Genomic DNA, 17,096 nt, shown 5'->3' with positions numbered 1-17,096 from the left:
ATATCAGTAAGATTCCAGTTGAGGTTATATGTGATTCTGCTGTATACTAAAAGGTGAGAAATTTAAATTATTTACTTGAATTAGACTTTCACTACCTATAATCTTGATCAAAACTAGTGTAACTATCAAAAGTTTTGGTATTTTTATCTTCTAAAATATTTATTAACACTTTGAGCATAAAGATTACATAGTTGTTCCTGATTTTTTTCTTTGACTAAATGTAGTGCAAATAGAATTTAACATTATATTTTCATGTGTAATCATAATCACATAGTACTGGGCATGAATAAGGCACAGCTACTATTGGTGAGATGTTGAGATATCATAATATAAAAATTCATGTTTTCTGAAGAATTACTCTTGCATATTGAGAGTGGAAGGTCAAGAATAAATTAATAGAATATTTATTTTAAAATACAGATTTTCAGCAGCATTAGGAAACTTTATTATTTGATCGAGTTTTCTTTGAGAACTCTATGTTACCAGATTATTGTCACTTCTCAAGATAGTATTCTCAGGGATATTGAAATGATTTTAAATTGATGCGTAAGATAGGAATTTAGTTGTCTGTTAAGAATTCTGTTTTTCATAAGTCAACTTTTTAAACTTGAATTTTTCCAGAAGAAAAATACTATCTTTTAAAGATTCTGCACTATAATCATAATTTAGGCAGATAGTGCTTGGGCTCTGTTTCTGGGTACATAATTGCGCATGCATACATGTACACACATATACCCTTTTTTAAAAAAACTTCTGAAGTAGAAATGAGAGAATTACTCTACATTGAAGGAAAGATTACTTTTGTCTTTCCTGAAACTTACTTACCTAATTTGGTATTATCCTCTTATGTGTGACTTTTATTTAATGAGTTTGGCATTTAGTAACTTTAGTGTTTTTATAATCATATAGAATAAATTAAGTGAGAAATGGACTTAACCAAGAGCTGGGATGTTATATAGCTTGGCTTTCAAAATTACTCTATGTAGAATAGAATACTTAAGACTACTGAATTGAAAATGGGAGATATATTCAGTATAAATAGAATGTAACATATTAAATAATAAGTACTTAAACAGTTTCTGTGATTCTGAACTTTAACAGTTATTACAGTTCTGTTTTGGTACAGTATCTCTTCAGAATAGAATCAAGGATAAGAATGATTGTCATTACAATTAGGATAAGTAACATCTTCATTAGATTTAGATCGTTAAATTTTACATACTTTTATGAATTCAAAACACTTTCAAACTTAGTGGGTTACTATTTCTTGATTTTAAACTTTGTAATGGAACCAAACAGAATTACTGTGAAAATACTTGTACTGTAACACTCAGTAAAGATTTTTTTGTTTACTTTTTTTTTATTAAAAACTTGGTAAAAGTGCGTTGTATACATTGTCATCCTAGAATCAAGTGTTCATCAAACATTTGTAGTTTTCCCCCATCCCTCCCAAAAAAGGTTTTAAATTGGTAACATGGAATAGTTGTCATCTACCAAATTAAAAACTGCAGGTTTGTAAACTTGGCACTCAGAGAAAGAAGTAGGTGCCATAAAATGATTAAGTATTGGCATGTGTACACCTGCTGTCAGGAAATAAACTTCCCATATGTTGCAGTTTGGCAGACACGCATCTTAAGAATGTATTGAATGAAACTGCTGCTGCAGTCTTTATCCTGTATCTTTTTTCAACAGTACATTCTCTTTGTGCCTGTAAGTAATTACTTTTGCTTCAGTTGGAGGAACCTGTTGTATTTGTACAGATATCCTTGAAGTTAAGTGGTAGTACTCCTTAAGAGTGCAATAACTGATCTAATAGAATAACTCATTTAAATAGCTTGGCCCTTAACACCAACAAGGAAACAAACTGTCTATTTTGAAACATTTACTTTTTTTTTCTTATAAAAACTTGAGCCTGAGACACATTGATTTTTCACATTTTATCACATGTCAAAATAATTTTCCCCCAATATATGTATTAATAAAAGAAAATGAGTATCTCAATTGTTATTAAAAGGTAAATACTTAGATGAGAATTGCATTGATGAAACATCTGAACTTTATAAATGTGTTTATGGAGTAATTCAACTAAATCTTATTGCATGGAATATAGTTTTAGAACCCTAGAATAGTCAGGTCAGAAAATTTGTCCTTTGCACAATTACAAATTTTCCTTAAGATTGACAATAATGTTTTATTTACATTTAATTATATGTTAAAATGAAAAACTGAATCTAAAATGAGAAGGGTCTTTTGACTGTCTCCATTTCTTAAATTAAAATTTATGTGGAAAATATATGCAAATACATCTTATTGGCCCTTAACGAAGCCTTGAACCATTGATGTATGCATGCTTTTTATTGCATGTTAATACACAGAATCCCCTTATACAGTTTTTTTTTTTAATAGTTTCTTTTGGGATACCTTTTTTGTTATATAATGTTATTTTTAAGAATTACTTTCAGAAATTAAAAAAATATTTTTTGAATTTCTGTATGTGATGAATTTTAACTAAAACTTGTCCTATGGATGTAATCAGTTTTAACTATACATGCTTTTAGCAATATTTTACAGATTGCACATTTGAAAAAAAAAATTGTCTTTTCTAGTGTAATTTACGATGGCGATACCTGCCTGCCTTTTCTTTTGCTGCGTTGGCACAAGCGTTGTGCTTATTTTGTTGTAAATGGTTCCAGTATTTTATCAGTTCACTAGGCTGGAACTGATGAGAGGTAATTAGGTGGCTGTATTTACAGCTTGAATAAGAAACTCGCCAGTGATTGAACACAAACTCGTTGGGAGGGGGCACAGGATCAATTCTCAACTTGGCAAGACAGATCCCTACATATACATCTTCCAAGTGCAAACGACGGATACTTAAAGAAACTTTAAAGATCTTCTCTGCCAGATCTCCAGAAAAAACATAACCAGTCCCAGAACAGAAGACAGGGTAGCGTTCACTTGGGTAGAGGTCTGGTGGCATGTACCACTTGCTCTCTTTGTTTCGATTGGGTGCGTATCCTCTCATTAGGTAACCAGTGAAGTAGTTATGTCTGGGAGGCAGGTCTGGCTTCAGTAACTTATGTATTAAATATTCAGTGTTGACAAACATGTCACTGTCAGTTTTCATAACATATGGAATATGTGGACAGTACGTTGCAACCCAGTTCATGCCCATTAGTGTTTTAATTGTCAAATTGTAGTATGTATCTAAATATTCCTGTTGGACTATATCATGATATTGTCTGCTTTCTTCCAGTATTGCACGTTGAAGGTAGCCATTTAACTTAATACTTACGCCCAGCAAAAAAATTCTTGTGATTTGGATACCAGGTGCTAGACTTTCATTGCCCCAAGTTTGCCGAATAGCTCTTCTAGCTTCTATTTGTCCAGGTTCTGCAGCTATTAGCAGTATTAAAAAAGGGCTCTTCTCTTGGCATTTTTCAGGTTCATTGATAATATATTTGAAATGGTATGAATTCGGATGTCCGATACCTTTTTCATTGTAAATACTTCCATTGGCACTGAGTGTATTCTCTAGCCCTGTAACTCCCTGTGGCGACAGGTCTGTGTTATTGGAGTTAGTTACTGTTTGAGGCCTCAGAGTTTGAGGGACTGTTTCTTTCCAAATGTTCCGGAGAGAGCTGTGGTTTGTCTCACTTTTTGTAGAACGAAATCCTCGGAAAGTGTATGTTACAGGGTTTTCTTTAAATCCAGCTCTGCCTGGCAGCCAGTCATGATGATTGAAAAACAAAAACATAGCAAAAATAAACACTAGAGAAAGTACACCAATAAGATGGGTACGGAACAGAGACCTCTTGGCATTCCAGCTCATCTTTGCAAAGCAGCAGTGTCTTCTCCTCCACTGAAGCATGTTGTAAATATCCAGTAATGGGATATGAGATACTGGAGGCTGAAAATGTTGTTTCCTTCTCCTGAATCAATACTTTTCTTTGGTAATCATTTTTTAATTCGGTCACGTTGTCTCCCATGCAGTCATTCTATAAAGATGAAGCATAAAAATTTACAAAATGCAAAATATTATAGAACTGCCTGAAAAGAGACTTTGGATGTTAATAATATTAGGGCAAATAGGAGTTTTTAAGTTGTGAAAATATGATAACCCAGGAATGAAATTTATAATTTGTTTATCCTTGGTAACATACAATCACTGGGAATAGGATGAGCACTTTAAAGAGAAAAGTGATGGATTAATTTTCTTCCACTTATTTCATTGTCTGAGTAGTTCTGGTCATTTGTGCTTTTGACCTGAGTTAAAGATTTAAAAGTTGTATGCATGTAGAAGAGAACAATGTTCCTAGATTCCTGAGAGAGGCCATGTAAGAAGGCCTGAGAGCAGATGGAAAATTTATTGGCATTAATTAAAATTGATTTGACATACCATTGGTGGTATGGTGCACAGTCAGCGGCCTTTTTTGTAAAACGGTCATGTATCAGTTGTGGGACAGACGGTGCAAGGTTGATTATGGCAGAGTTCTGTTAGTCACAGTACACTGCTTGGCATGTTTCCATTGGCCCCTACTGTGTTGAGAAAGTCAATGAGAAGATGCACCTGTCAAAATTAATTTTCAGGGTCCAGTAACTTCAGTACAGGATTTTAAGACTAATAAATGATGAACATTTTCAAATACTGTTTCTAATTTTAACCTTCCACTTCAAAGATGAGGTATTCAGGAGATCATGATCCTTACTTAGACTTAAGACTGAGTTTTAAAATATAGTAACTAATTATCTTTAATTATCTTTGGCCTTGGCAGAACACTCTCACATATCTCAGTTGAGTCTCCATGTTAGAATTAAACAAAGAACTACTTTGAACAATCCTTTCAGGTTTGTTACAAAATACAGGCACTAGGTACTATCATATCCAGCTGTTTAAAATTTTGAATTTTACAAAATGCATTTTAAAAGATTCTTGAGTTTTGCTGTGTTCTACATTTGTGTGTAGAGAATTTGTTACATTTTTAGGACTTCTGGTGGTGTGACACTCATTAAAGCCCTAGGTTATTTTTCACTACTATTATTATTATTTTAATGTTTATTTGTTTTTGAGAGAGAGACAGATAGACAGAGCTTAAGCAGGAGAGGGGCAGTGAGAGAGAGAGATTGAGAGAGAGACGTGGAATCCGAAGCATTAAAGCCCTAGATTTTAAGATGTCAGTATGGGAGGTTCATTATTCTCCATATTAAAAACTGCTGGTGTTATCTTTTAGCAAGGTTTTTCGGTTCACAGCACAGATTTTTCATGGTTTTCGGTTTGTTCTTAGTTTTTCTAGATCAAGGAGTGGAGGTAGAGGTGGGTAAGGGGCTGTAGCTTGAATTCTATTTTTAAAGAGAAAACCCTTCTCAAGAAGGGGATTAATAATTTCAATTTCTTCAACTTTTTCTTATGAAAATTATTTCTTTAAGCAAAAGAAACTAGCCAATTTAAAAATTTAATGTAGAAGAATTTTGTTTATTTAAAATTCTGTACATACATACCTATGTGTTTGTTTAGCCTGTGATATTAAGAGATTCGTGCTTAATGCCAAATTTGTTTAACTTTGACATGAAACTTAATTATTTTGGGAAAATAATGGTAGTTACATGGAAGCCTTCATATAATTGAATAATTATAGTAAAACTCACGTATCAGGTATATGAAGTACTTTGAAAATATTGATTGAAAGTGTTAAACATATATGAATGAAAGTACTATTCTAGTAAAAGCCACTAGGAGGAGCAAGTAGGTGGGAATTTGAACAATTTCTAAAGTATAATAGTAAAGGCGCCAGCTTTTGATAATTTTTAGTATCTGAAATTATGTAGTACTTTTAGAAGTTACGGTTCTCAAATGTAAAAAAAAAAATGTTTAATCATCCTGTGAGATACGGAAAAGTGATTCTTTTTTAAGTATGGAGGTTTAAAAACATAGAATCTATTTTCCTATTTATTAGAGTTTATTTACATGAATTTTAATTTCACATTGCTACAATAAAGACCAAGGCTGTTCACTGTACCAGCAAAACATAGCTGCTGTGAGCTAAACTGAAAATAGGCTGAGTGTTCTGATTTAGAAACTCAGTTTTTTCCTTCCTGTACTTGTTAATAGTTTGCCATTCTATTTAGACCAGGAAACTCTTTCTAATCTTTTATTTTCAAATGAAATATTTTATAAATAGCAATGATTCTTCCTCCACTCCGCATAGAAGCCAGTGGATATAAGGGTTAGGTGTATAAATTTAAAAGAAACAAAGTTGCTTTTTAAATTTATTTAGAAATCCATTTTAAACATTCCAAAGCTAAGTTAAATATGTCAACTTTTTGTTGATATGTGCTTGATATCTGGTTGAAGTCCAATCATTTACATCTTTTAAAAGTATAAATTTGATGGTTTGAGAAGCAATACATACAAGGTCAGATTTTTGAATAAATGACTGAAGAAATGAATGAAGATAAATATCATAGTAATAAACTAATATTTTTATGAAAGCAACATACCTGAAGTGATATCTCTGAAGTATTTCCATGTTACAGAAAACAGCATATTGTTATATAGTATAATCTAGCATAAATACAGTTTATGGTCCTATATGATTTTGTAGCAATAAGTGATAGAGATGCATCTTAAGTTAAATTCATGACAATATTTGTAAATATTAAGCTTCCCAGGCTTAAAATCCGTATATACTCATTTGGTAATCTCCCATTGATAAATAAAGTATATGTGTCTAGCTTTAAAAATTTCTTTATTGAAAGTTTCTCAGGCTTTCATCATAATTTCTGTTAAAAAGAAAGATTAAAGTAACTGTTCCTCCTTTTTATTAAATGTCGAAATTACTCTCTAGTTATTGCCTGTTATATATTAATTCTAAAAAAGTGGGAACATGATAAGAAAGTTAAAATATTTTTGTCAATCTAAATAGTTTCGCACTTCTGCATTTTCAGCATGGAAGTACCTTTGATTTAGCTCTTAGGGTTTTTTATGATAATTTTTTCAAGTTATTAATGTATACTTACATATTATGAATTGTAGTTCATGGAGAGAATGTTGCTGTGAAATGTTCAGTTACTTCTCACATGCTTGCACTCTCTTACACACACACACACACACACACACACACACACACACACACACACTTTTTATCGTTTGTATTTAAAAAGTGTTGATATCTAGTCTATTGGAACAGTCCTAGATTAAGTGGTGCTTGAATAAAAAAATTCTATACTTTTGTTTTGAGATCTAGTTTATAAAAGTGTTTAATTGGTGTTGTTAACATTAACAGAAAAAGCACTAAGAGAGACTTGAGATTTTTACAGCTGTATTTTTTTATTTAATACCATCTGATTTCATTCTATAGTTGAATAAAAATTCATGGTATGACAGAGTTGATGTTGAGATGTAATAATAATAGGGCTTGATAAACTTGTTTAATCTTAATTTTAGAATAGAATGCTTACATCTGTCTTTAAAATATTTGCCTTTTGTGATTATTAAATAATAGGTTATTGAGTTGTATTGTGAGATTGAGCAAATATCAGGTTCTCTAGTAGATTGTAAAAAATATTTGAAATATATTTCAGCTCCTGACCCATGAGTTGGTCTTCTGTGATTATTGTTTAAATAGTTTATTAGATTTATTTCTGCCCTGCACATACATACCATGATGGTAGTTCATTAGCACATATTAATAGCCTAGAAGCACAGTAGCTACATTTATATTTAATTTTTTGTCCTTGTATTGCTGTTCATGAATATTTTTATATCAGGTTATTTTCACATTATGTTTTGAATTTCACTGAAAAATTATCACCAAGAACAATCTTCTATTTGATCATTTAGAATGAGTTGCTTAAAATGAAAGTTCACTGTTTCAAGTGGGGGAATTTTTAGCAACTATTGCTGTTTCTTTGTTTAAAGTTGTATTCATGGACACGGTAATAACATGCAGATCTGCTGTGGTGGTGTTCTGTGCATAAAACTCACACTGCCTTGTGTGATCCTGTGCAAATGCTTTCCTTTTAATATTCTTACAGCTCGAGAGTAAGATTTGTTGATACTCTCTTAGATTGTGTTTGTTGTCTTTATTTAGGGAGATGGATCTGGGATAATTTTGTTAGTAAAAGCTGTTATATGTTAATAATTTGTTTGAAAAGGACTTTGGAAAAAAGCTCCTAATATTAAGATCATCTTTGATACTATTTAATGTAATTTCACTGCATTGTCTCTTTGATAGCCATTTTTAAGTGATCACTTTATTTTACTAGATAAGAATTCATTTTGACCTAATTTGGTAGAGGCTTGCTATGTTTTCTTTAGAGGGCTAGTTTTTTTCTTTTTAAGTTTAATTTTTCAGAGAATCCTTTAAGCACATCTTGATACTATTTGCCTGTTCTCTTTTATACATCCATAATCTGTAATTACTCCAAGCTACATAATTACTTGAATATAGCAATGACAGTTTTAACAATGACAGATTTTAAAATCATGTATCTAGAAACCCTTTCATAGTTTTCAAGGACGGTGAACAGGATGAACTTGTTTATCAGATATTAGTGCCTCCAGGGCTATAAAAAGGTAGCAGACATTTAAATGACTATTACACACAAGATATCGACATACCTTCCTTGGTCAGGCCATTTATGTGGAGAGGATTATGCCCACTGAAAATACTTTTGGCACGCCATCACTTCAGCAAAAAAGATGCTATCGAACATGCGCACATCCCCCAATAGTCTGCCTCCTGCGATTGCTTTTCACAGTATCCAAAGTGTCCATCTGTCTGCTTGTCTTCGAGTTACCCTCCTTGTTCATATGGGTCCTAGTCTTCTGAGATTTTTCCTTTCTTTCATTTTCTTTCTCTTTCTTTAAACAAAAGAGCTGTAGTTGTCCGGTCTATTCGGAGCACTGTTGACTCTTGCCGACAGTTGATGCATTGAAGCTTTTTACATCTGCTGTTTTCCTGGCCGGACAATGCAGTGCTGTATTCTCTTCTCAGTATCCATATTTCTAGTAATAACACTGAGCTGCAATGTAAAGCAGCCGGAGCTAGAATGTAGTGCTCCGATTGTATTGGAATAGAATGAATAGGATTTAACTCTCTTTCGTTGTTGCCTGGCAGCTGCAGGAAGGATTTTGAGCAGTTTTACTGGGGTTTTAGTCTATAATATGAAATCCACAGTTCCTCAGCTGCTGCACAGGCAGGCAGCAGTTTAAATGTGGGCTTGACAGATGCTCTCTCTGACAGAGCAGAATTTAACGTCACTGCTTGGCTGAATCCCACGTGATTGTTTGCATTCATTTTGACTAAAAACCTAAGGTAGGGAGAAGCTTAGAGATTTTGCTTCTGTGAGAAAAATTATATATATTCAGTGTAAGTATAGTGGTGAGTGCATAATATAAAAATGGGGTGATTATGAAATGGTTATAATTTTATTTTTTCCTTTTTTTTTTTAACTTTATGCTTAAGCACAGGCTTTCTAAATGTTTTCAGTGTTAGATGTTGGTTTTCATGTTTCTTACATGATTTTATAGGATATAAGCAATATAAGCTTTTATAAAATGTAACTTGGTGCAATTTAACCCCTTCAGTGCACTTCTTCCTTTGAAGTTTATTTTCTCAAATTATTCCAATTTTACTAATATCTAGATAAGACTTAGACCATTTATTTTTTATACTGCTACCCCCAATTTTCTGGAGTTTATAAATCAGCTGGAGTGGATTGCTTTAATGATGCATGATGTGACATAGCCCACTTCTTTTTTGCTATTATGTGGTTTCCAGTGTTCTTGAAGGCAGCAAAACTTTATTTTTAATTATTTTTTAATGTCAGCATTTATTTTTTTATTTTTTATTTTCTTTAAAATTACATGTATGATAGAATTCAATAAAATGATGCAGTGGATACAGCACACTTGTACAGGATCTTGGTGGATAATGAGGTTTAACTAATCATATTTACTTGTCCAAATATTTCAAGATTGTTTAGTAACTTGCCTCCAAGAAGATTTTTTAGTAAGCACTAGATACTTATTCTGAAATATTTCTTTGTATGGTTAGTCTCCTGGGCACCTTGCTTTTTTTCTGCAAAATACTGGGGCATGGTCTTTTTTTTTTTTTTTTTAAATAGTCTGAATTATCAGTTTTTCCTATGAGACTTGAGGGACATTAACTCCTAAAAATTTATCGTTTTAGAACCTAAGCTATATATTTGTAGTCATAAATATGCTTTATCCCACCTGTCTTCCCCAGTTAAGTCTGTTACCTTTTCTCTATTATTTTTGTCCTATTTTTTTTTCTTGGAAGGCAGGAGGTTTATTTTATACGGCTGGGCTCAGAGGAGATACTTCTCCAGAGATCTGAGATGCAAGCACAAGTATGGGGGACAATTTACAGTCCGTTGCTTCTGCATTCTGCATTAGTAGTAATTTGGTGCACACAGCAAGCAGGGCAGGAAGAAGAACCTGGAAGAAGAGTCTCTAAGCTAGGAACTAGAGCTTATGTCAGTCCCGTAGGCCATGTTATGGTGCATAACTTTACTTATTTTCTCAATGTTCCCCTCTTTGATGCCTCTTTCAAAAATCTTTTTTAGTAGGCATCACCCTTTGGCTCTAGGGGTTGGTACCCTTGGATGGCTAAGATGCGTGTTGCAGTTTGGCGAGCAGTGGTGTTTGCAGTGAAGCATACCAGGGTGTTTAGAATATAGGGGCCGGTGGTCACAAGTAAAATTTTGGAAAGGAGGAGTCCTGCCAGGGCAGGGAGCCAGGATGTCCAGTTTGTGGGGCAGCCTCTATTAGTCCAATAGTAAGGAGCAAGGTCAGGGTTATGACCCTGGTAAGGAGCAAGGGTTGGCAGAGTTGCATCTAAGCACCTGGACTTGGTTCACACACTGATTCCTCAAGCTTCTGCTGTGTGCAGGCCAGCCAGCTTCCGGGGTAGGGCTGGAGTAGGGCTGAAGATCCCAGGGGCCAGCGTCTTTTTGAGGGTCAGCTTGAGCGGGTTGACTAGGTCTGAGTCACTTCACCAGGTTGAGGACTCTTCCGAGTTGGCCGCCTTAATTCTGGAGTGATGGACCCATGGGGTCTTATTATTATCCCCACAGAATAATGAGCATAAAAGGTTGTCTATACATGAAATACTGTGACAATTTTTCTGTAGTTTACCTCAAGTTGTCTAGTTTAGGCAAACAACAAACATTTAAAGACAGAACTAGAATTTAAATCTATAATGGTGCATTGTTGAAGCACAGTTTTTTTTCTCTCTAAAACCCCCCATTTCCAGAGATAGCCAAATCAAGACCAATGCATTTGTAGAACAAGTCCAGTCTTAACAAAACCTGGCCTAATTATTTACATAAGCTCAGCAAGAATAGCTATTGATCGTGAGGATCTTTTAAAGTTTGCTTTGCTGGAACCTTTTATAAGGAATCTCCAGATTGAACTTTTAGTAGTCTCTCCAGGCCAGACGCCAAGCCAAATACTTGTCATCAGACAGGCCTGCAGTACCTGTAGAATTGGGTGAATTCCTCTTCACGAGGTCCCCAAGATATCCTGAAGTTCTTGCACCTTCCAGGAAGTGACCTTTACTCACCTAGTGTGGCTGCTGGGAACTCTGTAAGCGAGGTATTCAGCCAACATTTCCAAGGGGCTTTATGACTCCACGTTTCATAAAGCCAGCCTTAGTTCCTTAAAGCTGTCTGGTCAAATCTGAGTCTATGAATGTCACTCACAAATATGACCTTCCATTCAAGGCCTTGGTAAAATAACCAGTATTTCCAATGGTGACCTGTTACAAGATGAACAGATTCTTACTGAACTTACACAAACGACTGTAATTGCCATGAAAGAAAGAATACTCACTGAGAGTTTTTGTATTTCAGAGGGTGTAAGGTAGAGAGAAAAGATAAATGCTTCAGTTTACAAATGAATACTTTATGACATTTCTGTGTATCATCTTAAGAGAAAGTTTCCTTAATCTGGAAGAGCAAACATTTTCATTTAGTCCCATGTTCCTAATTCTTGTTCAGTTTGAATGCAGCTTTTTAGTTCTGGAAATCTTTCAAATACCTGTATTTGTCCCCAAGGTCCTTTTTACAAATCTAAATGACAAAAATCTCAGAAATAGACATTGGTCATTATGATGCAGTTGGCAAAGAAATTTGGTTATTTCTGTGACACATAACACTTCAAGTAATTAGTTAACAGCATTTACCAGTGCAGTACAACCTAAGGTTTACCATTGTGTGACAGTGCTTTTCCAAGCAACTTAGCATCCCAAATAAAAGAGCCTAATTGGTCAAAAAGACTTCATTTAAAACTTTATTTATTATAGCATTATATAGTTGTTAGCAAAATCTAGCTCCTTTAACACTGAGAAGTTTTAACTAAGCAGTCAAAGACCTGTTACAAATGAAACCTAAAGCTTTGGTTTTCCTGGCAGTCAAAAGAGAAGAAAACCTTTGTTTACATTGTCTTCAACAGTCGAAGAAAACTTTGTCTTTTGAAGAGAGAGAAAAGCAGAATTTCAGCCTTATACCAGTGTACTTTTAAAATTCCATGCATCTCAACCTTAGTCCATCCTGAGCACACATAAAATTACTTTCCAAAGATTTTCCTGCACGAACCTTCTACAACTTTCCTTTGCCTTCAAACTTTGTCCCCAAACCATTTCTCTCCAAATAGCCAGTCTCAATTAGGACAACATTATTTTCTTTTACCCTCAATAAAAGATGTGTCTTGCATACCTCCTACTTTCCTACATACAGGGTTGGTACACTTCAGATGGTAAATTCACGAACCAATTAAGCACAATGCATGTTTTCCAATAGGTCCAAATAGCCTTAGTTTCTCTGCAATAAGAAGTTAAAAACACAAACCTATGTTCAGTAATCAAAGCTTTAGCACTGCATCATGCAATCAAAACTTTAAAGTTTCAGGTTACCAATTTGAAAGATATCTTAGCAATTACCCATGAAAAGTTTGGGATAGACAAAATTAACTATCATTTTAAGTCATCTTTTTGCTAACAAATTGCAGCAGAGATAACATGAGCTTATTTGATCTTTAGTCAACCTTGGTAGAATGGAAGTTTCATATTTAATGCTGATAACTTTAAAGACAGAGCCAACAAACTTAAATTAGTTTCACTTGCATCCACTTAAAAGTCAATCAGTCTTTCCCCATTGTCAATTTTCACCTGGGACACCAGTGGAGGTTTCTGAAGTGGGTGGTCCAAGGGGGATGCACTTTGCTCCGTGACCTCGAGGGTGGGAGGAGGAGCCAGTGGTACCTGAGGCACTGAGGATGGTATAGGAACCAGTTATGTGGACCACATGCAAGTTGGCACAGAAACAGGAGGGGAGGGGAAGGCAGAAGAGGCAAGGTGCCAGCAGAAGGCAGAGAAGGAAAACCCAATTGAAAACCTTAGCTCAGACAGAGGAGCAGACGCCATGTTGTTTTCACCAAAGTGGAAATAGGGAGTCCACATCAGGCCAGTGAAGACCTGGAATTTCCCCAAAACAAATAGAGTTTCAGCAACTGCTTGAGAATATTCCTTAAAGTCCCCATCCCGAGGTAGACTAACCACAGTTGGCTCCAATTATAGTTGTTAACCCGGGAAATGAACGAGGGAGAAGCCCTCACATCTTAGGCAGAGGAACAGAGAGAGAGTCAATGTCCTCTTCAATCTGATTCTATCTCGGCCAAACCAATAAGGCCCCCTTCTCAAGGTTCCTTCTGATAACGGCTGGGTTTTGGAGGCCCCTTCCGATTCGGGCACTCATTCTTTTCCCTTTTCCTTGTAGTAGACACATTGGTATTTTGCTAAGGGGGGGGGCTCTGGGCTTCCCCCCTTTTGGCAGCTGGACCTTCCCCATCCCGATGCCGCCATAGACTGTATGCTATTCACCACAGAATCACCCACGGGCCCACTCAGGCTCTGTGGGCTTTTGGAAACCTTAAGGGTGCCCCTCTGTGGAGCCACAGAATCGAACTTGGCAGGCGAGCCAGACAGAGTCACACATTGACACACACACACCAGAGGTTATTACATTCCCTCCCACAGAATTCCTGTAAGACGTCTGAGGTCTGTCTCCAGGGAGTGATCAGGTCCCACTTCCACTCTTGCCAGTGGGCCTCACTAGATTGGGGCCCCGGCCTTACCGGTTCTGACGTCGGGTCCAGGTCCTCACCTGCCAAGTCTCCTTGAGTCCAGAGGGGACAGCGGAATGGGGCCGGCCCGAGGCAACCGAGCAGGAGACTGCCGAAATTCAGGCAGGGCACACCTTCTCCCTTGCAATTCCTCATTCTGTCACCCCTCGCCCCTCTCCCAAACCAGTGGCAACAGTGGGCCAGGGCAGTTGGGTTTCCCCAGTCAGGGAACCAAATATGTTATGGAACCAGGCTGGAACGCTGGTGGAAAAACCAAGTGGCACTCAGAGATCTTGGAAGCCCACCAGTGGGCTCAGAGGAGATCTGAGCCTGTCCTGTTTTTTAGTGTAGCTGATGACATGTGTTTAGTACTTGTAGGAATCTCCTCTTTTTTAAGGAGTATTTGCAACTTTGCCAGAAATGCTAGAAGGAATGTTAAAGAGTTTTATAAATGGGAAGCCTAAGGCCTAGAGCTTTGGCTTTTCCTAGTTAAATACGAAGGAGAAAATTGAAAGCCAGGTTTTTATTTTAGTTCCTATGTCCACTCATATTACATGCTCACTACTTTTTTTTTTTTTTTTTTTTACTTAAATGTAGGTAGCAGAATAAGGCTTAAGTGCCTACTTAAAATAATGTATTTTACACAAGTGGAAGTGGATTTTAGAAGATCAGTATTGTATTTATCAGTAATTCCTTACATAGGATTTGACTATGCAGCTAGCAGCAGTGACTATTATTTACCCAAAATCAGATCACATGCTAAGCCTACTTAAATTGTTAGGTAAAAGAATTTTTTTCCTCATAATAGTTTTAGTATCAGAATACCCATTTTAAAGATGAGCCAGTGCTTAGAGTTGTAAAATAATTATCCCAGATATCAGCTAGTGATAAGAGAGTCCAGCTGGGAATTAAAGCAAGATTATGTAAGTCTTTATGCACTGTTCTTAACCATTATACTGTATAACATTGGAGAACTTGTGGGGAGTTTTTTATAGGAGTGGCACAGCATACCCAGAAATCATTCATAGAATTATAAATGGATGTTGGTTTATATTTTCACTTATCAAATACATATTGATAAAACTATTTTTTGCCAATATATGTAGTTAGGCACAGTTTATTAAATATTAGGGAGACAGAGTCTTAGACATATTCCCTATCCTTTCTCTAGGAAGGATAAGACAATTATTTTTGCTACTTCTTTTGATTTGGCTCTTTTTTCATGTCCCATTGGATTTATTATAGATCTTGATTATTAAGAGAGCGTTATTAGATAACCTACTGGTTAATGGTTCTCCCAGTACTGATTGGAGCCCCTGAATTCCCAGCAGACTGTTGTTTCAGTTATGCTTGCTAAGGGTTAATGTAGCAAAAGAGACTCCTAGAAACTAATAAAAAGGTGCCTGTGTACTTAATCAGAATGTACTTTAAACTTTAGGTACACCTGCCATCAGTTTCTTAAGTTTAAATTAAACTAGCTAAGCACTTTACATAAAGTACAGAAAAACAGCAGACATGAGATAAAAGTTCCTTTAGTGACTTTTTCTAGCAACCTGCATGTTTCCAGCCAAGAGAAACTGTAAAAATCTTATGACAGGCAAGCTTGTAGAAGTTCTTCCTTTAGTCTAGTTTCTTTTAACATCTGAATTCTATGGTTAAACTTTCTCAGTAAATGTGACATGTTCTTTTGTCACACTCAGCAAACTGGCAGCTATTTTATTAAGTTTTATAGTCATAAATGCCTTGTAATTTTTACTTCCATAGGTCTACTTTTTAATCTTATAACACATCCCTGATGGAAGAAGTAGGTTGTTATTACTCTGTTTGTTTTGGCCAGAACTGTCCAGTATTTTTTTGTTGTTGTTTTGTTTTGTTTTGTTTTGTTTTGTTTTTTTTTTTTGGATTTTCCTGGGCATGTCTACAGTAGTTCTCTAGGAGACAGAATTTAAAGACAGGATTTGCAGTGCCTCCTGACTCTTAATTTCTATTGAGTACAGAAGTAATTGTTACTTTATTCATGTGGTTAGTAGCTTTTGAGTTATTATTACATGATAAAATAGGTATAGATTTGCTCACTGATAGTAAAGATAAGTCATTTCATGGAATTCTACTTTCTGTATAAATTCAACTAAATGTCCTTGGTAAAAAGAATGAGGGAGAGGGGTGCTGGGGTGGCTCAATCGGTAAGCGTCCAACTCTTGATTTCGGCTCAGGTCATGATCTCACGGTTTTTGTGAGTTCAAGCCCTGCATTGAGCTCTGGGCTGGCAGCAGGGATCCTGCATGGGATTCTCTGTCTCCTCTCTCTCTGCCCTTGCCTACTTGTGCTCTCTCTCTCAAAATAAATAAACTTTAAAAAAAAATGAAGAAAAGGGAGTGGGGGATAACAATTCAACCATGGCAAGGTGATTCACTGAGAATGAGTAAATATCCTTGAATAATTTGAGAAGAGGAGACATGAATCTGGTTTTCCCTACATTGGTCTTCATTCCTGTTTGTGCTTTAGCATGAGGAATTGGCCCCTAAATGCCAGCGAGTTTTTTATTTTCAGCCAGTGCTCACATGAAGAACTAGTTCTTTTTTTCCAATGTTGGAGAAAAATCTTAATGTTTTGGATCATGTGTAATTTCCACCATAGTACTCTGAAAAATGCCATTTGACATAGTTATTTAGAGACCAGTTTTAGTTTTAATTGAAATCAGTCAACAGTTCTGCACAGTAATGTTTGCTTGAGGTTTATATCTTTTGACTTAAAGTCAGTTGAAATCTTTTTCATTATATGTAAGATATGGACAAATGGCATATTTTTGGATTTTTTTTATTAGTAGTTTTCTCTTTTTGAAGAAAAATTAACTGTGTTCATTAAGAGTTTATAATTTTCCTTTGAAGTCAGTAGATGATTTATGAACCAGTTTTACTTTTCTTTGAACCTACAAAGCAGGAATTAGCCT

The 17,096-nt window shown here is 35.4% G+C and overlaps 2 protein-coding genes across 2 annotated transcripts in view; one reads left to right on the top strand and one right to left on the bottom strand.

The window, feature by feature from the left end:
- CDC73 (cell division cycle 73) overlaps positions 1-17,096 on the top strand; it is a 130,967-nt gene that overhangs the window by 59,025 nt on the left and 54,846 nt on the right. The window lies entirely within an intron of this gene.
- B3GALT2 (beta-1,3-galactosyltransferase 2) lies at positions 1,941-11,168 on the bottom strand. The gene is made up of 2 exons (XM_007072842.3): positions 8,621-11,168; positions 1,941-3,998 (listed from the first exon to the last, which is right to left on the bottom strand). Exon 2 carries the CDS (start codon positions 3,869-3,871, stop codon positions 2,603-2,605), a length of 1,269 nt encoding a protein of 422 aa, XP_007072904.2. The 5' UTR covers positions 3,872-3,998; positions 8,621-11,168; the 3' UTR covers positions 1,941-2,602.

Source organism: Panthera tigris, chromosome F3 (assembly GCF_018350195.1).
Source record: "Panthera tigris isolate Pti1 chromosome F3, P.tigris_Pti1_mat1.1, whole genome shotgun sequence".
In the NCBI taxonomy this organism is placed as follows: domain Eukaryota; kingdom Metazoa; phylum Chordata; class Mammalia; order Carnivora; family Felidae; genus Panthera; species Panthera tigris.
This window is presented reverse-complemented; position numbering and strand designations above follow the sequence as displayed.

Bases quoted from the DNA above. Each gene is read 5' to 3' on its own strand.
- B3GALT2 (XM_007072842.3), bottom strand. From the start codon at position 3,871: ATGCTTCAGTGGAGGAGAAGACACTGCTGCTTTGCAAAGATGAGCTGG.